Raw genomic sequence first — 23,903 nt, forward strand, 5'->3', positions numbered from 1 at the left:
GGAAATGGAAAATTTGTTAAACAGTTATTTTGCAACTGTCTTTACAGGGATCATATTTTCTGATACAGTAGGGGAAGATTTATACACTGTACTCAGCAGATAACAATGGAGCTGTTTGCAAAAAAACAAATGCTTGGAAGGTAGACAAAGTAACAAATTCAGATCATCTTATGATTATATGTGTTAAAGGAAATGAGTATAAAAAATGACGGAATTATTTTGTTTTTGGACTACAGATCATTCCTGAGGACAGCAAAGTGGAAAATGTAACACCTTTGTTTAAAAAGTCCACAATAATATTAATGTTACTAAAATTATTTATTTGTATTATTGTAGTACCTATGAGTACTAGTTATGGACTAGAACCTCATTGTGCTAGGCACCGTACAAACATGGACTCTGCCACTTACAATCTAAGATCTCATTCAGAGAACTCAGAGCACTCAGCAAATTTTTACAAACTAATTGTAAACCAAACTATACGTTCAATCATTGGCCTGTGTTCTGGTTGCTTTGCGCTGCTGCTGTATTATATATCTATAGGGCTCTAACTGAACTCTTATTGCCCATTATATAAGTCTGCAGGGTATACGTCAGTTCAGAGCACAGATGCACCACCATTCATAGTGCAGTCTGATGGACTAGGCATAGTAATGGGAGCCAGGAAACTGGGTGCTGTTCCCAACTGGGCTGATTTGGTATGTGACTTGAGGCAAGTCACAACCCTCTCATCATCATATTCCACGTCAGGGTGTTGTTAGTTACATTTACCTAACTTTGTAAAGTGGTCTGAACTCCTCAAGGGAATAGTTCTTTTTAAAAAATGCAATGTGTTATTCACATATACAAAGAGACACAATTAAATTAAAATTAAGCAGCAAACTGAAAAAGAAAGGGTTATTGAAGGTTATCTTAAGTCCATGAACTCAGAGTACAGCTACAATACCAATAAAAGCAAACAAGACACTGTTGTCCATTCACTGAGGGAGAGGAAAAGGAAAAGAAGTGATATTGCTACTGCACAATACACTTGCTAGCCTTCAACTAGAATATTGTGTTCTGTTTTATTCACTCATCCTTAGGAAAGATATTGTTCTTAACTGTGTGGTTCCACATGCTAAGACTACTTCTTCAGAACAAAGATGAAAGAAATTGAGTTTATTCTTAGGGTTCAAGAAGCCATGAGTTGACCAGAGAGAAATATTCAAACTGACACAGGAGTGGAAAACAAAATTAACTGGTTACTCTGGCAAAAGAAGTTTCTAGCCTCAACAAGAAAAACAACAACTGAGCATTAAAGAAGATGGAGAGAATCCTGGTCAATAACTACCGTTTAGAACTTGAAGCAAAGACCTTGTGGTCAAAAAGCAAAAGAATGTGAATATTATTAAAGATGGGGTATAAAAAGCTATTGATTGCTTAGGACAATTTATGCCTAGGTTAAAAAAGGAAGTAGATAATCTAGCAGCGAGCAGCGGCCCCCAGGAGCCGGCCAACAGGGCTGCTAACAGGGGAGTTTAAGTGGGAGTTTACAGGGGGAGGTGGAAGGGGAGGCAGGCAGGCGCGGTGTTCGGTGTGCTCTGTTTCCCCAGAGGCTGCAGGCAGAGACCAGAGCAGCCATGAGCCAAGCAGCAGGGGACACAATGCAGATGAAAGCATGTAGCAGCTGTGGTATGTATATGGTCCTAGCAGGTGCACCTGATGGGAGGTATGTCTGTATGAAATGCCGCCTAATTGCCCTATTAGAGGAAAAGGTTCGGGGGTTGGAGATGCAGGTAGAGACCCTGGTAGAGTTTAGAAGGGGGTTTGAGCAGCTAATGGAGCAAAGGCAAGGGGTAGCTGAAGGGGAATGCTCAGGGGTGCAGATGGAGGTGGGGGCTATGGTCTGTGAGGGGGGAATGTCGGGGGGAGAACAAGAGCAGTGGAAGCATGTGACCCTGAGAAGCAGGCCAAGGAAAAGGAGGGCTAGTGAGGGGGAAATAGAACTCAGGAACAGGTTTGGGTGTTTGGCTAACAAGGAGGGGACGCAGCAGGTGGTAACTGATGGTGGGAGGCAGAGGAAGAAAAGAAGGGCAGCTAGTCCAAGAGAGACGGGGGAGGAGTTGATGGAAACAGCATCAATACTCGGCCCCGGGAGGATACAGGATGGCAATAGGGGGACTATAAGGGAAAATAGAGACAGAGAGGAGTTACGGCCGCAGGGAACAGGGGATAGATTGGTAGATTGCGCTGCCCCCAGGCAAAGGCAGGTTTATGTGATTGGGGACTCCTTACTGAGGAGGTTAGACAGGCCTGTGACCAGGGCGGACCCAGAAAACAGAAGGGTGTGCTGTCTGCCGGGCGCTAAGATATGGGATGTGGACCTGCGGTTGAAAAGGATCCTAAATGGAGCAGGTAAGAACCCCTTGATCGTCCTTCACGCAGGAACGAATGACACGGCTAGGTTCTCGCTAGAGAGAATCAAGGGAGATTATGCCAGGCTGGGGAAGACGCTTAAGGAAGTCGAGGCTCAGATTATCTTCAGTGGGATTCTGCCTGTTCCTAGAGAAGGACAGCAAAGGGCAGACAGAATTGTAAGGATAAATAGCTGGCTAAGGGAGTGGTGCTATAAGGAGGGCTTTGGGATGTATGGCCACTGGGAGGCTTTCGGGGACAGACAGCTGTTCTCACGGGATGGACTTCACCTGAGTAGGGAAGGAAATAGACTTCTGGGAGGGAGGCTGGCTCATCTCATCAAAAGGGCTTTAAACTAGGAACTTGGGGGAGACGGTTGGGAGATGTCCAGTTAATCTCCACGCCAGATTCCAACACTGAAAAAGAGGGCGAAGAGATAAGCACAGATATAGGTAGGGGTTGGGAATTGGACATTAGAAGGAGGGGGCGGATGGACACTACGGGGTCCGTACCAAAGTGCATAACTAATGGGAGAAAGGATAGACAGCATACGGTAAGATGTTTATACACAAATGCAAGAAGCCTAGGTAACAAAATGGAGGAATTGGAGCTCCTGGTCCAAGAAATGAAACCTGATATCGTAGGAATAACCGAAACGTGGTGGAACTGTAGTCATGACTGGAGTACAGGTATGGAAGGGTATGTGCTGTTTAGGAATGACCAGAAAAAAGGTAAAGGTGGGGGTGTGGCATTGTATGTCAATAATGAGCTAAAATGTAAAGAAATAATAAGTGATGGAATGGATAAAACTGAATCTGTCTGGGCAATAATTACACTGGGTAAAAGAACTACTAGAGCCTCCCCTGAGATACTGCTTGGGGTGTGCTATAGACCGCCGGGATCTAGCCTGGATGCGGACAGAGAACTATTTAATGTTTTTAAGGAAGTAAAAACTAATAAGAGCTGTGTTATCATGGGGGACTTTAACTTCCCAGACATAGATTGGGGAACAAATGCTAGTAACAATAATAGGGCTCAGATGTTCCTAGACGTGCTAGCAGATGAATTCCTTCATCAAGTAGTAGCTGAACCGACGAGGGGGGATGCCATTTTAGATTAGGTGCTGGTGAGTAGTGAGGACCTCGTTGAGGAAATGGTTGTAGGGGACAACCTTGGCTCGAGTGACCATGAGCTAATTCGGTTTAAACTAAATGGAAGGATTAACAGAAATAAAACTGTGACTAAGGTTTATGATTTCAAAAAGGCCAACTTTAATAAATTAAGGCAACTACTTAGGGAAGTGCATTGGGCTAACATACTTAGGGAGCTAAAGGCAGATGAGGCCTGGGATTATTTCAAGCTGAAGTTGCACGAGCTGTCTGAGGCCTGTATCCCGAGAAAGAGGAAACGGTTAGTAGGCAGGAGAATTAGACCTAGCTGGATGAGTGGGCGTCTCAAAGGGGCGATTAAGAAAAAACAGAAAGCGTACAAAGAATGGAAGAGGGGAGAGATCAGCAAGGAAACCTACCTTATTGAGGTCAGAGCATGTAGGGATGCGGTGAGAAAGGCCAAAAGCCGTGTAGAGTTGGACCTCGCGAGGGAAATTAAATCCAATAGTAAGAGGTTTTATAGCCATATAAATAGGAAGAAAACAAAGAAAGAGGAAGTGGGACCGCTGAAGCATGTAGATGGAGTGGAGATTAAGGATAATCTAGGCATGGCACAATATCTAAATGAATATTTTGCGTCGGTCTTTAATAAGGCTAATGAAGGGCTTAGGAATAGAGGGAGCGGGACAGAGGGGAATAAAGGAGGGGCGATTGACATTACAGTATCAGAGGTGGAAGCCAAACTTGACCAGCTAAATGGGACTAAATCAGGCGGACCGGATGAACTTCATCCTAGAATATTGAAGGAGCTGGCGCGAGAAATTGCAAGCCCCTTGGCGATAATTTTTAATAAATCTGTAAACTCGGGGGTGGTACCAATGGACTGGAAAATAGCTAATGTGGTTCCTATTTTCAAGAAGGGGAAAAAAAGTGACCCGGGTAACTACAGGCCTGTTAGTTTAACTTCTGTAGTATGCAAGGTCTTGGAAAAAATTTTGAAGGAAAAAGTAGTTAAGGACCTTGAGGTGAATGGCAATTGGGACAAATTACAACATGGGTTTACGAAAGGAAGATCGTGCCAAACCAACTTGATCTCCTTCTTTGAGAAAGTAACAGACCTTCTAGATAAAGGAAATGCGGTGGATCTAATTTACCTCGATTTTAGTAAAGCGTTTGATACTGTGCCGCACGAGGAATTATTGGTTAAATTAGAAAAGATGGGGATCGATATGAAAATCCAGAGGTGGATAAAGAACTGGTTAAAGGGGAGACTGCAGCGGGTAGTACTGAAAGGGGAACTGTCGGGTTGGAGGGAGGTCACCAGTGGGGTTCCTCAAGGTTCGGTTTTGGGTCCGATTTTATTTAATCTATTCATTACTGACCTCGGAACCGAATGTAGGAGTGGGCTGATAAAGTTTGCGGATGACACAAAGTTGGGAGGTATTGCCAATTCGGAGAAGGATCGGGATATTCTGCAGGGAGACTTGGATGACCTTGTAACTTGGAGTAACAATAATAGGATGAGATTTAATAGTGAGAAGTGTAAGGTGATGCATTTAGGGATGACTAACAAGAATTTTAGTTATAAGTTAGGGACGCATAGGTTGGAAGTGACGGAGGAGGAGAAGGACCTCGGAGTCCTGGTTGATCGCAGGATGACTATGAGTCGGCAATGTGACGTGGCTGTGAAAAAAGCTAATGCGATCTTGGGATGCGTTAGGCGAGGTATTTCTAGTAGGGACAGGGAGGTGCTGCTTCCGTTATACAAGGCGCTGGTGAGACCTCATTTGGAGTAGTGTGTGCAGTTCTGGTCTCCTATGTTTAAAAGGGATGAACTCAAACTGGAACGGGTACAGAGAAGGGCCACTAGGATGATCCGAGGAATGGAAAACCTTTCCTATGAAAGGAGACTCGAGGAGCTCGGTTTGTTTAGCCTAACCAAAAGAAGGCTGAGGGGGGATATGATTGCTCTCTTTAAATATATCAAAGGGATTAATACCAGGGAGGGAGAGGAATTATTTCAGCTCAGTAGTAATGTGGACACGAGAACGAATGGATATAAACTGGCCGTGGGGAAGTTTAGGCTTGAAATTAGACGAAGGTTTCTAACCGTCAAAGGGGTGAAATTTTGGAACAGCCTTCCGAGGGAAACGGTGGGGGCGAAAGACCTCTCTGGCTTCAAGATTAGGCTTGATAAGTTTATGGAGGGAATGGTTTGATGGGATAACGTGATTTTAGTCAATTAGGCATTAACGTGCCATCGCGGGTAAAATGAGGGTCTGGCTGTAGAATCTTGCCTGTATGCTCGGGGTTCTACTGATCGCCATATTTGGGGTCGGGAAGGAATTTTCCTCCAGGGTAGATTGGCAGAGGCCCTGGAGGTTTTTCGCCTTCCTCCGCAGCATAGGGCAGGGGTCGCAGGCTGGAAGATTCTGTTGTGGGTGGGTCAGCTTTTGTGGCCTGCATCATGCGGGAGGTCAGACTAGATGACCATATTGGTCCCTTCTGACCTTAAAGTCTATGAGTCTATGAGTCTATAATCTGGCACTAATGCTGGTTTAGTTGAATAGAGGCGCTACGAAAATGACAATAGTTATTTTCTTCTTCTTCTTCTATCAATGTAGTCTTTTATTTAATTTAGTAATAACAGTAATTGGTAGTTTACATTGTTTCAAAGAGGGAGAACCAGGGTGTGGGATCTCCTCCATTGTTCCACCACTTTCATGAATATCATTTCATATTTAATGGGTTTTTCCAGAGCTGGTTCTGTAGCCTATGCTACTCAGTCCACATTAAGCTTTTAATGACCCTAAATATTTGCAAGGAAAATGAAACTAAGGAAGTACTGTAACTACTACAAAGCTTTGTGATGTACCAGAATGGAGGCAGTTGTAGGGGATAGTCACTGCACTCAGGACAGCTTCCTCCACAAAACAAAACAAAACAAAAAGCAAAGTTCACAGAGTTATGAAAGTGACTTACTTGGCCCTTGAACGTGTTCAAAAAAAGAGATAAGGGGCTTCTCTACATGGTGCTTGTGACTGCACCGGGGATGGGGGTGCGTGGGATATACATTTTAGTTTGCACTAGTGCCCACATGGATGAGGCTGGCACGCACTAGAAGTTCCCTAGCACCAGGGCTGGCTCTAGGCATCAACGTTCCAAGCATGTGCTTGGGGTGGCACTTCTCAAGGGGCGGCACTCTGGCTTTTTTTTTTTTGCTTGGGGCGGCAAAAACCTGGAGCCAGCTCTGATTAGCACACACCAATCTATTCCCATTTCAAACTGTACTATCTCAGCGCACACCAGGGAAGTTTTAGTGCATGTCAGTAGAGTCCATGTAGGCCAATTATTTCATGACACACTGGTGAGGACTAAAATTTACACGCTTCTGGTGCAGATTTAAGCACTGTGTGCACAAGTCCAATGACTATGGGGTACATTTTCAGAGGTGCAAAGGGTATTGGGAGCTGGACATGTAACAGTCCTTTGTGCCTTTGAAAATCTCCCCCTAAAAGCTGTACCCAAACTTGTCATTTCCTTGCTGATGGAAAATGTAGCTGTTTTGTAAAGTGAAATAGGATTAACAGCTGTTAAAAAAAAAAAGAGAGAGAGAGACAGTAACTGTGCAAGCTACCCCACACCACAAGCATGGCTCCAGTCTGCTCTTGTAAAGTCACATCTTCATTGAGCACGTAAATTTGTTCCCTTACTCATTCATTTCTTGACTCTGCCAAGCCTGCCACAAAGCTGTACACATGAAGCACCAGCTGGAGTGGCAATCTTTGTAATGTCCACTAGGTCCTGGACAATTCAATTCCTACAAAACGAGCCAACACCAAACTTTTTGCCTTACTGCCAAGCTACTGGACAGGATGGAAGATAAAATAATCCAAGGTGCTGTGGGTGCTCATGGAATTCATGTTAACCCTGTCAAGTACAGGGAGTTTGCAGTTTTTTTTTCTCAGTCTGGAAGAAGTATAAAGATATTAACTAATTATTTTTGCAGTAGTCAATTGTCTCGCACTGAATATCTAAGGCTCAACATCACAACATTTTTATTAGTTGAGAAAGTCCCTTTGGATTGGAAAGACACTAAAGGGTCAGACAGAGCAGCACCCTTTGCAAGAATGATTTACTAACATAGACATACACTGAATACATATAAGACATGTGCCATTCATGGCACCCTGTCTGCTTGTTCTTTGTGGGGGCATGGTACTTTACACCTTCCTCCTGTACTGGTGGCCAGAACACTTAAATGATTGACACTGGTCTATTCCTAGCTTTGTTCAAACGGATCATTCCTTACTTTACAAGAGTTGCACAGAAGTTGGGTCTTATATATGAAACCTTTTTTTCCTTCTGGTAAAGTTATGAAACCTCATATGCCAAGGGAACTTACAGGTTGGGAGTGCACTGTATTCAAAAGTGAACAGATCAGACACACCTCTGCAAGGGTATTAAAAAGGATTAACAACCCATGAGGTATTCATTAAAAGCTTATGGATAACTAAAAGATGAAATAAAGGGAATTTGAGGTAGAGGAGATGTTGTCCAACACATGAGATTTGCTTAGTTCTGTGCCATCTCTGTTAAGCTGCTAGGAATCCAATTGAAAATTCTGAATCAACTGCATTTAACCCTAACCAGAGAGGCTAATTTTTTCTAGCAATCAGATGACTGTTTGAGCAGTTGCGTTTAACAACAGACATGGAGACATACCTCTGCTAACATTATCAGGTTCCTCATTTTTTTTTTTTAACTGAAATTCATAAAGAGGTCACCACAATAACTTGAGCTGATTTTCCTTGTATGCCAATGACTGTGTTGCTGGAAGGATAATTTTCAAACTCTGATTGTGATTTTCCAAGTACACTAGGAGATTTGATTCTCCTTGCGACTCCATGCAGGAAGATAAGCAATTGCTAGGGGGAGGATAAAGCAAAATGCTTCTATCTTTACCGAGAGGCTTAAATACAGGTTTATCACAGGGACGTATAAATTGACTAGAAGCAGCGATGAGAAACTATGTGAATATGAAGAAACTTGGACTAAACCTTTTTAGCAGTAAGTAAAAAGTAAACTAATATTACTGGCAAGGAAAGGAAAAATGTATATCTTCCTAATTCAAAAGATCATACTTGTTCTGTGAGCTCTTAAGAACTGTAATAATGAATACAGCAGAACTGACTTTTAAATATGGATTATGGGAGCACCTTGCTTTGAAAATTATGCTGAAATGGTCACTGTATGTGAATCGATGAAACTGATCATTCCAAATCAACTGTGTTTGCAGATAGAAAATCTCCATCTTACAAGGATAGAGTGAGTTCTTCTAGGTGGTCTAATGCATAGTGAAATTAGTCAAATTATTCATGACTCTAACTGGCTCTTCCATAAGTTGTAATATTCTTTACCTGGAACTGAACGGTACTCAGATGAGAACTCTTAAAACATTGGAGAAATCACTTCCTATCTGACCCCCTGCAACCAAATGACCACTGATCAGGATAAACAAGGAGAAAGCACATCAAACAACTCTCTCAAATGGGAATTCTCTTTTGGAAAATAAGATTTGAATCATATACTGTAGCTGAACGACCCGAACAAGTCATGATAATTTAAATCCAATTCCACTTTATCAGCTTGAAATACAGATAAATATGCTATCTCATCAAGATTCCTATTTTGTTGTATGTCCCACTTTTATTGCTTTGTATATCCCATTTTGTTCCTGTTCGACATCTAAATTAATGACTACTAAAAATAAAGAAAAATATCTTTGTCTCTAACTTTCACCTTCTATTATACAGCTCTTTTTGGCTCAATAAAGCAATGCAAAATTTACCACTGTTTAAATGTGGAAACTTATCAGTAGCATCATTTAAATGTTCTATCAAGCAGAAAGAGTTACTAATAGAAGAAATACAGGCATAGGGTTAAATTAATTAAGAACGTTGTAGTTAAATCTAATTTTCCTATGTGTGAGCTGGTCTTGACTAACTCTGAAACTTGCCTATAGAGTATGTGGGGTTATAATGACTGAAACCGTGCACTAACAGAGTCCTTGCTATTCCCAATGCTTCCATGGGGTGTAGCTATGATATTAGATAGGGTTGTATTGCAACCCACTATATGCATACAGGAAGAAATGGCAAAAGTAAGGCCTTTGTATATATTTCTTTGCCCCATATGTGATACAGCACAAATCTATCATATGCCATGTTTCAAACAGATTACCTACATCAGTTGGATCAGAAAAACTGTCAGCAAATACTCTAAGGAGAGAAATCCATAAAATGGAATATTATAGCCTGTGTTAGAAGTTACATACTTGTGCATGGAGGTGATTTTACTATAATTCATATGAACATCACATCATTCAATTACTGTATACAGTAGTTGTGCAGTTAACTCTATTTTAATTAGCATATTGTTTGTTTTCCATGTAAGGAAACACGCAATATATAAGAAAGAGTTTAATGGTAGTAAACAGTAAGAAACATCTCAAAACAAGAAAACTCATTAGAAAACTACACTGATCCTGCAAAGAGTTTCCCACGAGGTTACATTCACATACTCTGAGTAGTCCCAGAAAGTATGGTGGGGCTACTCATATTGTGTAAGTCTTTGCAGAACTGGGAGCTAAGAAACAGTGTTGTCAAGCACTCAGACTCAGCAGAGTGACTATGACAGTGATCTCTAAACTGCCCAACACATGATGATACTGACAACAAGCTAGGATCCTGACAGCTGTGCCTAATTTGCATAACATAGTTTGCATATTTATTGTTAATGTTGGTATGGCGGAAGTCACAAGGTAGTGCTGTCACAGTTCATTTGCGTACTGTGCTAGCACTACTCAGTCTTTGAAGAAATGCTGCATTGTTGCTAGTTTTGTGATGTAGAGATTTTTTATGCAAGAGTCAACTTTGGGGGCAGAGTTGCTCCTGAAATATGAGCATTGGGTTTTGGCTGAGATTCCTGAAAGAAAGGATTGCCTGCATGCTGTTTGTGACCACCTCTGTTCAAGGACTAGCATATATGGTGTAAAAATTAAAAAACCCTCTAAGATTCCATATCACTGGTTTCTCCCAAAAGGAAACTGACTGGCAAGGGCCTTTAATGTGCTATCAATTGGCAGGAAGGCAATGAAATGTAAGTGTAGCCCATGGAGATTACAGGTTCCAGCATACTGTGCTCCCTCTTGATCTGAGCAGAGGCCATATTGACCAAGATGTATCATTCCAGGATAAGACATGTAGTTTTTGCACGCTGCAATTTTTCATGAAAAATGAGGGTGACTGTCAACCAAACTGCATAACTGTAGGCCTAATTAGGCCTATAAGATTCATTTTGATCACTCCTGCAATATGGTCATTCTGGCTCTGAAGAAAAGCAGATATGAATGAAGTATCTGACAATGCTATGATGGAAATTATTAATACATAGCTTAATGCCATCATCTTTCATATATATATTGTGTATATACACGTCTGAATGTATATATAACCCACATACATTATATATTATTTCCAACTTGACTATATTCCTTGGACAAATATATCTAAATGAAATCAGCAAAATCAAGCCATAACAATTTATACATTGCTATGCAGGCTAGTGATGAATGAGTAGTTATTTAAAACATCCACAGCTGAATGGTTAAGCACCTACTATATGTCTTCAGCTCTCAGTTTCTTTTTCCACATTGTCGTCGTCATCAACATCCTTAATTTATCAAAAGCAAATATTCACCCCCCTAAGGCAAACCCTGAAGTCAGTACCTTTTTGTATTTATCCTTAAAACATTTTGAATAGGAAAGTAGCTAGAAAACCCAGAAATAAAATCAGGGGAAGCACAGTGCAGAAGCAGGTAGTGTTGGAAAAGTGGCTTTGAGAACCTTTGAATCGCCCCTGATTCCGTCTGCTTCAGGGGATAGCATGGCCTGCAAAGCGTTATGACCACTTGCTCTCCCATCATCCGCTCCCCATCTGCCACCCTTGGGAGCTGAGAAGAGGGAGTCAACGTGGAGCCATATATGCCACCTTTATGTGGCTTCTGCACCAGTGGAATTCTCACTGAGAACACTGTCACTCCTTTACCTCCCATATGTGCTGCCAGAGAGGCATATGAGGCCCATTGTCAGAGCCTTATGTGTGGCATGTACATGCTACTGAAAACATACGATGATGCTAAATTTTCTGCCTCTAACAGAAAATGATGAGATTTAATTGAGTCACTGCAAGAACAAAAGATAAGTACAAAAAGCATGTATTATGTAGATACCCTAAAAGCTGAAGTTATTAAGGAGACAGTGACAAATACAGAAATATAGGCAACTTTAAATGAATTAATCTATAGTAGCTGCAGATATTACAAATACTCTTGAGATCCTCTACCAATTGTTGTATTCCTAGGTTTTAGTCTCCCCTCTTCTAAGAGAGAATCAGACAAGCAACAGGAGAAACTGACCATAGCAAAACTGACTAAGCACAAAGATTGAAATCCTGCCCCAATGAAGTCAATGGGGGTTTTGCCACTGATTGCAGTGAGGTTAGGATTTCACCCAAAGTGTTGTCAAATGTGGAAAGTAAAACAAACTAGGGGGAAAAATAAATCAGAAAAAAGTGTGGTATTTAGGTATTCTTGAATGTATTAACAGAGTGTTGTTTGTAGGACAAAGGAGGTAGTTGCTCTGCTCTACCTGGTACTGGTGGGGCCTCTGTTGCAGTAGTGTGTCCAGTTGCAAGCAGCACAATTTAAGATAGATGCGGACAAACTGGAGAGAGTCCAGAGGAGAACAAAAATCCTAAGAGGTTTAGAAACCCCTATCACTTTAATCTCAGTAAGCACAGAAATATCAGTTCAGCCTTCGTTGTTCTTGTTTTTTTTTTTTTAAACTAACATTACAACACCACTACTATTTATCTATCTGGATTTTGCCCCAATTGAGAAATTCAAATAAAATCCATACAATAAAAATGGAAAATTTATACAGTAAAAATTATTGCAGTGATTATTTACACTTCTTTTTTGTCATACATAAATGTTCGTATAGTACTAACGAGGGCAGGGCCAACATTGTAAATTCAATGAGGATTGGAGGGTAAAAGCAAAAATAAACAAACAATGATCACTGCTCATAATAAACGATGTGTGTTTGCTTAGATGGGGAGACACAAGAGCAAACCTATAATATTGCAACTCTCAGCATGTACTCCAGCATTCCTATAATCTAAATCGGCTAATATGCCTCAGGAATGTTTATGTTATTTTAGTGAAGAAGAAATGGAAACACTTACCTGGTACACCAGGTGGAGTTTTTAGATATTTGCCATTAAAATGTTGAATTACTACTTCACATTTTTCTGTAGACTCCATTCTGGAAAAGAAAAGGGGGAGGGGGAAGCAATTATTATTAGAGTTTTATGAAAGTGTGCAGTCAGCAAAGGAAGGCCCGACACAGATGTCGAGAGAAATCTCAAAAGCTGCTCTTGCTGAATTCTGCAGAGATGCAGGTGGAGCAGTTCATTACAATATGGTGTTAGCTAGCAAGGAGAACTTGCCACTATCAAGCATTGCAGCATTTTTCCTGGCTGCATGCAGGCTGGAACCGTGGCAGTGAACAGCTTGCTTTTGAGTCTTAGGGAGCATCTCAAACAAGGACATGTCAAATGTTTCTTGAAAAAGCTCAGGACCTGATTCCAAATTTCTGATGCACCCAAAATGCCCCCAAAGAATGTGCAAAAGATACAGGATCCAAGCTAAAACTGAAGGGGAGTAAAATGACAATAATTCAGGATTATAAAGTGGGTGCACAATTTTTTTTAAACTACTCAAAGAGTAGTTAGCAGTGGTTTGCTGCCAAATGGGAAGGAAGAAACTAGTGGGTTTATCATGTATATATTATTCAAGGTTTTCATTAATGACTTGGATAATGGGGTGGAGAACATGCTTATAAAATCTGCAGATGGCACCAAGCTGGGATGGGTTGCAAGTATTCTGAAGGAAAGAATTAAAATTCAAAATGACCTGGATAAATTGAAGAACAAGCAAAAAAATCAAATGCACAATTACACAATGAGAAATAACTGGCTAAGCCGTAGTACAGCAGAAAAGGATTTTGGGGTTAGAGTGGATCACAAATTGAATATAAGCCAACAATTGCAGACATTTGCAAAAAAGGGTAATATTATTCTGGGATGTACTAACAGGAGTTTAACTGTCCCACACTACTTGGCTCTGCTGAGACCTCAACTGGAGTATTGTGTCCAGTTTCAGGAGGTACTCTTTAGGAAAGATGTGGACAAAAGGGGAGAGAGTCCAGAGGAGAGCAACAAAAATGATACAAGTTTTAGAGAACCTGACCTATGAGGTCAAGTATCAGAGGGGTAGCCGTGTTAGTCTGGATCTGTAAAAAACAACAGAGAGTCCTGTGGTACCTTTAAGACTAACAGATGTATTGGAGCATAAGCTTTCGTGGGTGAATACCCACTTCATCAGACGCATGCAGCTTATGCTCCAATACATCTGTTAGTCTTAAAGGTGCCACAGGACTCTCTGTTGCTTTTGACCTATGAGGAAAGATTTAAAAAACTGGGTATGTTCAGTCATGAGAAAAGAAGACTAAAGGGGGGCTGATAAAAGTCTTCAAATATGTTAAGGGCTGTTATAAAGAGGATGGTGATCAATTGCTGTCAATATCTACTAAAGGCAGAACAAGAAACGATTGCAGCAAGGGAGATTTAGGTTAGATATTAGGAGAAACTTTCTAACTATAAGGATAATTAAACACTGGAACAGGCTTTCAAGGGAAGTTGTGGAATCAGCATCACTGGACGTTTTTAAGAAGAGGTTAGATAACCCGCTGTCAGTGATAATCTAGGTATACATGGGACTGCCTAAGCATAGCGGCCTGGACTTGAGAAGCTTTCATTGAGAACATTTCTATGATTTCATTATTACAGAGTAAATAAATTATGGAAAATTGATTATAAAACAAAACCAACAGCAATTTGTACTTGTAAATTACATGAGTCCAAGCCCTGGAGGGAGACAGACATTACTGCACATGATCTTGTCCTGGTGAAATGACTCATCATTCACCTGATATAATTGTGAATCATAGTTCTAAGACATCCATAGGACTGCAGCAGTAATAATAAATAAGCACCTATAGGACTGAAGAGATTATAAAGAATACAAAGGTATGAGCCAAATCCTGGGCCGAGTTTATATCACTTTAAGAAATGTACAAGCCATTTTACAGGACCTAAACAGACCCCTCAGCAGGCTAACTGATACTGAGAACAGTTGCCCATGCTGCACAATAGTAATTAAAATGTTTGGGGAGGGGGGACAGGGATGACGACTCATAACTAGGCAGCAAAGAAACTGCAGATATCACATTGTGGATTTTTTTTTCAGGAGAGCTCTCTTGAAAGATTATATTCAATACTCGTTCCATATTTTGATTCTGATCTAGGTGTGCATCCGAAGAAGTGGGTATTCACCCACGAAAGCTCATGCTCCAATACGTTTGTTAGTCTATAAGGTGCCACAGGACTCTTTGCTGCTTTTACAGAGCCAGACTAACACGGCTACCCCTTTGATACTTCCAGCTAGGAGACTCTAATGACTTAAGTATTACTTCATTCTCACAAGTCAAGATCCTTCTTAAATGAATTCCTGTACAACTCCTACCACAGACTAGTAAGGGGGGAAAGAACAACATTCTGCAGAGCGTATATATTCTCTAGAGCCTTAACCCAGCGCTGAGAGGGTCAGCTTATCTCCTTGGATAGGAGTTTGCCAAGAGTTAGAAAAAAAACTGAGAAAGAGAATAGGCTGATTAATAGTCCAAGCAGTACAAAATCTTTTGTTAATTTGTTTTGGGTGAAACCATTAAAATTGTCCCTTCTGGGTTCTAACCATGAGACAGTCTTTTGTAGCTCAGTTTTTAGTGCCATATCATGTAGGATGGGCTGTTTCCACGAGCACAAAGACAGCAACTTAGATTGTTCACTTTGGCTTCATTCAGATTTAACTAAGCGAATGTCTGCAGCAAGCCTTTAGAGACTCTTGTCTCTGAAAGCATAAATGCAAGAAAAGGCTGTTTTCTGTAGCTACGGGCGCTTAGTGTCAAACCACGTTATGTTGCACCACACAGCAGTAACAATTTCATTTGAATACACGGGGCACATTTTAACAAGCCAAAGCAGCCCCGGCAAAGAATGCAATAGAGGCGCTGCCAAGTGAAAGAGCCTCAGTGCACTCCATGCATTTTATGTGGGAAGGGAATAAAAGTGAAACCCACAGTGCTCTGGGATAAAAAGGCCATCTCCTGAATAGCTGTCTTAGAAAGAATGCGTCCATTTTCTTCTCAAGTTTCACAATTAACGGCTCTCAAATGCCAGCACTAGCTATCTGTAATCTGGCACACGCTTCACTTGAAACCGACACTAGCATTATCAACTTGGCCTGAAAAGGCAGCATAATAGACAAAGCCGCCTTTACACGTTCGATTCAGATGTGCTGCTGAATAACTACAACTGCATGCATTATTCCTCCATGCTACCTGAATCCCCTCGAGTCTTTCAGAACAGCTGTGTGTGGCAGGTAGACCTTCCCTCCAGAAACATGTTAATTAGACCTCTAGCCATTAAGTAACACCTGAGACATCTTGGATGCATCTCCCACCTATGGACAGATGCATGTATTATAATTTTCAAATATACATATGTAGTATGTGGTGAAGTATCAACTCTTCTTTCGTGTAAGATATTTAAGGTTGGTATGGCGACTATAGGAAATAGATATGACAATAATATTATAACTACTCCATTATGAGACTTTATTTTCAATTATTTACAACTTCACCAAACTGTCACCATTTGGGCTGAAATATTGCATGATGGGTATCTGCCTCAGGTGGATTTGTATTAGGGAAAATTTCAGCCAAACCAATTCAACTGTTCCCGAGAACAAGATTAGGGAAAAATACACTGTTTTGCCCACATTAAAAAATTCTGGCTTCATTTGCTTTGGAAAGCTGTAGCATCCCCATGCGTTGGAGCAAGGGCTTGAAATTTGACAGTTGTTGTCAGAGATGTGCTTTCACTGTCCGTGTGAAAATCTGGCGAAATCTGGCCAAGTTATAAGCCTTTTAAAAAAATCACTTTACACCTAAGTTTCTTCGATTATAGCAGCTAAATTCCCCAAGATTCTGTCTGCACCAAGCATAGTCCAGCGTGGGGCTAAGCAGAACTTTCCCAGCAATTGTAGTTCTGGGCTGCAAGCTGTGCCAGGGCTGGGTGAGAGTCCAGGCACCTAAACTGAGAGCAGGAAACCTATTTCTCCTGTGCTTTCAATTACCCTCTCCTCACCCCAATCCCCCCATGATGAAGGCGCAAAGAGGAGGAAGCCGCGTGATTTGAATGCGTAGGGGACAAGAACTGGATCTGGGGGACCAGGGAATAGATTGGCTGAAGACTGGAACCTTAGGCTGGTGGGGAGAGGGGGAAAAGGGAAACTGGGAATGGGAGTAAGGCAGTGGTTCTCAAACTATTGTACTGGGGACCCCTTTCACATAGCAAGCCTCTGAGTGCAACCTCCCTTATAAATTAAAAACACTTGTTTATATATTTAACACCATTATAAATGCTGGAGGCAAAGCGGGGTTTGGGGTGGAGGCTGACAGCTCGCGACCCCCCATGTAATAACCTCGTGACCCCCTGAGGGCTCCCGACCCCCAGTTTGAGAACCCCTGGAGTAAGGGGATGGTGGAGACTGGGCTGGTGGTGCTGTGAGCCAGTAGTTGGAAGAGAAGAGACTGAAACCAGATGAGGAGGCACAGGGAGATGGGGAGTGGCTGGGCAAGGAGCCTGGGACTGAGAACTAGTGGATGTGGGAAGAAGGTGAAGGGGGGGATCAGACAGATCTGATTAGGAGCCAGGACTGGTTGGGTAAAGAGATCAGGCCAAAGTCTCTGCAGGGAGAAACTGAGAGGACTCTGGGAAAGAAGATTGGGACTAGGAGCCACTGGGGACTGAATGAGTCAACAGTCCTGTGGAAAAAAATTGTGTGACCATGTAATTCAAGACTGTATCATAATGCAAACACACAAGGGACAAATTTTGGCATTTCTTAACTTTTGAGTGCTAGACTTTGCAAGCTTAATAATGTTCTTTTAACATAGTTTTTGTATGCTGTATTTATATATTATATTAAGTGCATAACTGTATGTGTGTGCAGACATATATGTGTTTGTGTGTATTTATATATATATATATATATATATATATATATATATATATATATATATATATATATATATATATAGCTAATTGCAGTGCATTTTGTTGCACTGGCAATTTTTTTATTTAAATAAAAGCAGTGCTAAAAAGAATTCAAAATTTTCAAAACCTATCCACTAAAGGACAGAATTTACATAAATTGGCTGTAAATTGAGTGCAAATGGGTTTTGCAATCCATACATTTATTGCTATTGCATAAGTTTTGCACACTCAAGTCACTTCTATGAACAAAGTTGTGGGTTCACAAATGGAGACCTCTGAAAAATTACCCCTTACTCTTAAGGTTTGACTTCACATAGAAAACCGGAACATTTAGAATGAAGGATAGAGCCCATGCATCACCACAGTATGAGGACCTGCAGCACCATATATTAGAATTTACCCTTTGTCTCTGAGAATACAGTGAGTTAGTGCAAGGACAAACTATTGGCAGCCTAGACTTCCTACACTGACTGTGAAGGGCACATTTTCAAAGCTGGCTGATCATGCTGCACCCACCATCTATTCCTGTGCAGAAAAATCACAAGATATATAAAAATATGCAAGATAGACAAAAATTGGAAAATGTGTATTTGTGCACACAAAACAAATAATTGCATATGCAAGTGGGTGGTTATATGTACAGTTTGTAACAATGACCCTAGGTGATTGGTAAACAGGAGTTAATCTGCAAATGGAATTATGAGGACTATGTGGCCAGGGTAATCTAGTGAATCATGTCCTCAGTTCCCTCCCCAACTCCTGGAGGATCTGGAAAATCAGAGAAGGTTCTGGCGTTCTGAAAATAAAGCAATATTGTGAAATCTTTCCCCCTCCCCCACCGCATTAGTTCTTCTTATGGTTCTCCTGAGGGAAATAACAGATTATCCATTTTGCACACATACATAGGGCCGGTGAATGGAGCTATGCCAATTTTCTCCACCTGAGGATCTGGACCACAATTCCATGTTTGAATTTATATATGCTTATGTTTGCAAGGTGCAATTTAGGCACCTAAACTTGAAAATTTAACTCTGAATGTTGTCACTGTTAGCAGGATTAAATCAAATGGATAGTGATACTTTAGGGAAATTACTCTGGGATTTGAAGAATTTAATTATTTTTGCTTTAAGAAAGTAGTAAAAGAGTACGTCTAAGAGATTATCCTAAAATGTGCAATATCTTATTTAATAAACTGAAACAACTCATTGATGTGTTTTAGACTACTCATTAATTCATGACTAGCGGCAGAAAATGTTTATTACTCCTGGAAACAGTTTTGCTGGTCTCCCAATATGTTTCTAGCCTTGGCAGGTGGTGAGATATCGAAACCTGACTTCCCTATCATTCTGATTTACCATCTTGTTTTAATTCCATTGAAATTTTGATACACCCTCAGCACTTGCTATGGGCAGAAATAACATTTGGGATTCTCATGTTACATACTGTACAAGAGCCTGATCCTACACATGGGGCTGTGTATGGGCAAAAGGGCCCACCCTCACAGAGCTCAACATAGGATTGAAGTCTGCATCATCCTTTTGTTTTGTTTTGGGTTTTTTTGTTTGTTTTAAGTAATGGCCACAAAAATTATGTAAGAAATAAAGTAAACTGGAAAAAAAGATTGTAAAAATAAAGATCCTAATAATGTCACAATTTGTCACGTAAACAGATGGATGTAATATACCTGTGAAAAATGGGTAATACCAACTTTCTAGTGGTAAAACAAAATTGTTTCTGTTCTAGATGGTTCACAAGATATCACTTTCAAACTCTCTTTAATAGTGCACTTTTGGTACTAGTCCACAGTTTAATGGAAAAAGTCCCAGGCCCTAGACCAGTTCATGCCCTACAACATTTCTGATGGTATTAGGGTGCATCTTGTAAATATCATTGTTGGGTAAGAATTAGTTTGGAGAAAATAAGACCCCACCAAAGTCATAGGCCAAATCATTTTAATATTCTTAAAGGTTTGGATAATTATTTTAAAAACCTTGAATTTCCTTTTAATTTGCCTCTGTACTTCTTGATTCTGATTAAGACCAGAAATTGAGGCGCTCAAATACTATAAAGAGAGCTATTCTTACTATATTTCTGGCCCAGCAGGAAAGTGTTGAAAATCTTTAAAGAAAAGCTGTTCTCATCAAATCTCCAGCCCAAATTTGCAAACTCAAGATGTTTGGAGAAAGTTCATATAAAGAATCAGAATTCTGTAGGCTTAAACTTAGCGAATCTCACCACCAAACCATTTGAGGATTATCCTTCTCTAGCAAACAAAAATATATTCTATTTTAAAAATGTATATTAATGGTCATTATAAGTTGTTATAAATAATGGGTATCCTTCACAATATTAGTGCAAATAAATATATAGAAAACCTTCTGGAAATAAATCTACTGTACTTACTCATTATGCAGATTAATAAAATGTCAGGTAAAAGTTTAAGGACATAACCATATATTAGAAAGAGCAACATGCTGATTAAGTGGCTATTATATAACAAATATTTGATATCTTGTAATTATCACTAAGCAATAAAACTATGCGGGCTTGGTTCGCATTTACACTAATGCCCCGTTAGACTCCTTACTGTAAATTGTGTGAGAATTGGGCCCCGTATTTTTAAATTCCAACTGAATATTGGGAGATTTTTTGGAATTAAAGGGTCTCTGTTATATTTAAATTATGGTTCCCTTTTGTGAGTTATTAATTTTTATATTAATACCGGTATGAAGATCTTAAGGTGTTTTGCAAACATTAATCAAGTAATCTCTGTGATACCCTTATGTGGTAGGAAATAAAAAAAATATTCTACAGATAAGGAAACTGCAGCAAAGAGGTTAAGTGACTTGCCCAAGGACACAGAAGGAATTGGAGTCAGACCCAGGATTAGCAATCAGGACCTCATAGTTCCCAAGCATGTAATTCAGACCACATTATGTTCTTATACTGTCTGACCATGTCCAGGATAGAGGTTTTGTTTGGTGGGAGCATGAGAACAGGTGGGCTAAAATACAGCTGAATATTTTGGAGAATCATCAAACCACAGCAATTAGAGCTGACCTAGTCCAGTGCACGATAGTTTATTACAACACATTTTCTAGTACTTTTTTCCATCTACTATCCTCCACTCATGGAGTTTACATTACTTTATTTGAGAAACTATTCCACAGTCTATGATACTTTACTGTCAAGCACTAACCATGCACTGTAGGTCCCTGTGGCTAGTCTAGGGAAGTGGTTCTCAACCTATTAACCATTGTGGGCTGCATATGCAGCTCTGTGTGTGTTACGTAGGCCATATCAACACAATACATATACTACCTGTATGGCCCTGAGGATGTCACATGGGCCGCAGCTGTGGGCTGATTGGGCCGAAAGTGGCCCATGGACCTCAGATTGAGAACCACTGGTCTAGGAGCCAGCTGGCTGTGGTGTGTCAGAATCTCCCTCCTGATACCTGTGTGTATGTTTGGGGCGGGAGGAAGAGAGATAGGATACTTTCTCTTTCCTCACTCAGGAATCCTGTGGAATGGAAGTAGGGGAAATGGCCCTCTTTGTCCCCTAAATTCAGATGTGAGAACGGCCACGCCTGAGGACCAGACAAGGTAGGACATGGGGAGAGGGGGAGGGGCAGGGAGCGAGACAGAGAAAGAGAGTGTGTGTGCGCGCATGTACAGTGGGACACATGACACTGCTCCCCAAAAAGACAATACAGGTATGTGTTTTGGGTATGGGAGAGATTGGGAAGATGTCAGGGTGTTCCTGGGAGCGAGAAGGGAAGCGTGGAGAGTGCCTAAGAGAAAATCTGAGCCCTCAAACAAATCACCTGTTCCCAGTAGATGGACCCAGCATGGTTTCATTAGCTGTAACTGTGAAACTGTTTTGGCTCCTTTTCGTTCCTTCTCTTCTTTTTATTCCCCCCGAGTAATTGTAGCCTATTGCATGTAGTTATGGGGTTTCTCAGCATTCTCCAGGCTTTCTTCCATACTCAAGGATTTTACTACTTCCTACCAGAGTACTAAACTCACTGGATAAGTTCACAAATTTGCTTTCTTGAAATGTAATACCCTGATATGGCTGCATTCTGTGAAGCCATTCCTTCCTATGGCTAACTCAGCTAGCTTGTGTTCCCTTGTACTAAACACCCTCTCTGTTGGTAAGAGGTAGATCTAGGGAGGCTTCACTGTTTGGTTGCAATCTGTATTGCTCAAATTAAAGGAACTTGTTTATCACACATGAGCACACAAAATCCATGTGCAGCACACTAGTGAGATGCTACGAGCGGCCCTTTTATTATACACCACTATATTTGAGAAAGCAGACTGAGGGCCTGATTCTCATCTCACTAGGCCAGTCTAAATCAGGAGCAATTCCATTTCCCTTAAAATCAGTGTAAAACTACACCTCTACCCCGATATAACGCTGTCCTCGGGAGCCAAAAAAATCTTACCGCGTTATAGGTGAATCCGCGTTAGATCGAACATGCTTTGATCCACCGGAGAGCGCAGCCCCGCCCCCCACAGAGCGCTGCTTTACCGCGTTATAGCTGAATTTGTGTTATATCGGGTTGCGTTATATCGGGGTAGAGGTGTAGTATAAATGAGACAAGACCCTGATGAGGCCTACTGCGTGCTGCCCATGTTCCATGCTGCTTTTTTTAGTCCATGAAGTACATTTCAGGCATCTAGTCAAATATGATTCACAAAGACTAAATGTAAAGTGTAACAAAGGCAATAAACATCAGTTTATTTTAATTAAAAAACCACAAACATATGCAAAGAAATTCACTCAATTAAAAACATAATTAAAAGAATATTAATCATGCAACAAAGTAACACCAGACCTCCAAACCCAAAACATCTAGTCACAAAAAAAGAAGGCAAAGTTCTTTCTCAATGTTCCTCTTTCTCTCAGGTGCGGGAGAAACATAATTGTGAAATTCTTAACTTTGGTCATCCTCTGTGAACAGTACCATAACATTATTTTAAGACAGTTTATGTTGGACAAATTCTCTCATGTTACTGGAAAAGGGAAATGGATGGCATGAACACACTGTCGTTTCTAGCCAGACCTTGGGTGATTTATGCTACTGTCTTCTCACTCACAGGTTCAGTATTATACTGGCACCCGCAAGCACTGCAATGGTTGAGTGTCTGGCTGTCAGCATTTCCATCATAAATTTCTCTTTTTGGAGGTTTATGACTTTGCTGTAAAATGTTGCTTGGGGCTGAATCTTGCAAGGTCATTTTAAGTCACGAGAGAGCAAACACAATAAAAAAAACGTTAGTGGCTTCTAACACTTTTTTGTACTTACCATTTAAAAACATCTTTAGAAAAAGGCTCACTCTGCAGTGTAATTTATAGTGAGGAATAGAACATTTAACTATGGTATTTATAAAAAAAACCCCTAGAGCATTCATATTATTTCTGTTACAAAAGAACCCGTCTACATGACTACATCTGAAGAGCTGCTACTTTTCAACAAAAATATCCTAAGAATTTTTACTAGAGGATTTTAGGGCCAAATTTTTGTCTCATTGATTTAATGGGGAGTTTTAACATTGACATCAATGGGATCAGGATTTGACACTGTAACATGACTGATGTATCTTTCCCCTTGAGGTATGCTACCATGCCTCAGTTTCCTCTTCTTATGTGTTGCTAGGGTAATTGCACACCAAACAACTGGTGTTTCAGATTAAAATCTCCCTTTCTGGGGTCTTGTTTGTAATTAATTTAAACAAAAGTTATGCAACCCATCACCCCGTATCTGGGCTCCTCAGGGCTTCACAGACATCCTTGGATCAGGGCTTCCCACCAGTTTTATTCTTGGCTCCTGGCTTGCTCTCACCACACAGGGAGACCCACTTGTTCCGCTCCAGAGATTCAACCACAGCCTACAGTTCTTCCCCTGGCATAAGAACGGCCCTACTGGGTCAGACCAAAGGTCCATCTAGCCCAGTATCCTGTCTTCCAACAGTGGCCAGTACCAGGTGCCCCAGAGGGAATGAACAGAACAGGTAATCATCAAGTGGTCCATCCTCTGTCGCTCATTCCCAGCTTCTGTCAAACAGAGGCTAGGGACACCATTCCTGC

At 40.9% G+C, this 23,903-nt stretch overlaps 1 protein-coding gene across 2 annotated transcripts in view; it reads right to left on the minus strand.

Moving 5' to 3' along the window:
- RBMS3 (RNA binding motif single stranded interacting protein 3) overlaps positions 1–23,903 on the minus strand; it is a 970,110-nt gene that overhangs the window by 162,347 nt on the left and 783,860 nt on the right. For both annotated transcript variants that reach the window (XM_065399124.1, XM_065399125.1), the window contains one exon: positions 12,813–12,892. In XM_065399124.1, coding sequence (XP_065255196.1) covers positions 12,813–12,892 — 80 coding nt within the window. The remainder of the gene's footprint in view (positions 1–12,812; positions 12,893–23,903) is intronic.

This window comes from Emys orbicularis, chromosome 2 (genome assembly GCF_028017835.1).
Source record: "Emys orbicularis isolate rEmyOrb1 chromosome 2, rEmyOrb1.hap1, whole genome shotgun sequence".
NCBI classification, from domain to species: Eukaryota; Metazoa; Chordata; order Testudines; family Emydidae; genus Emys; species Emys orbicularis.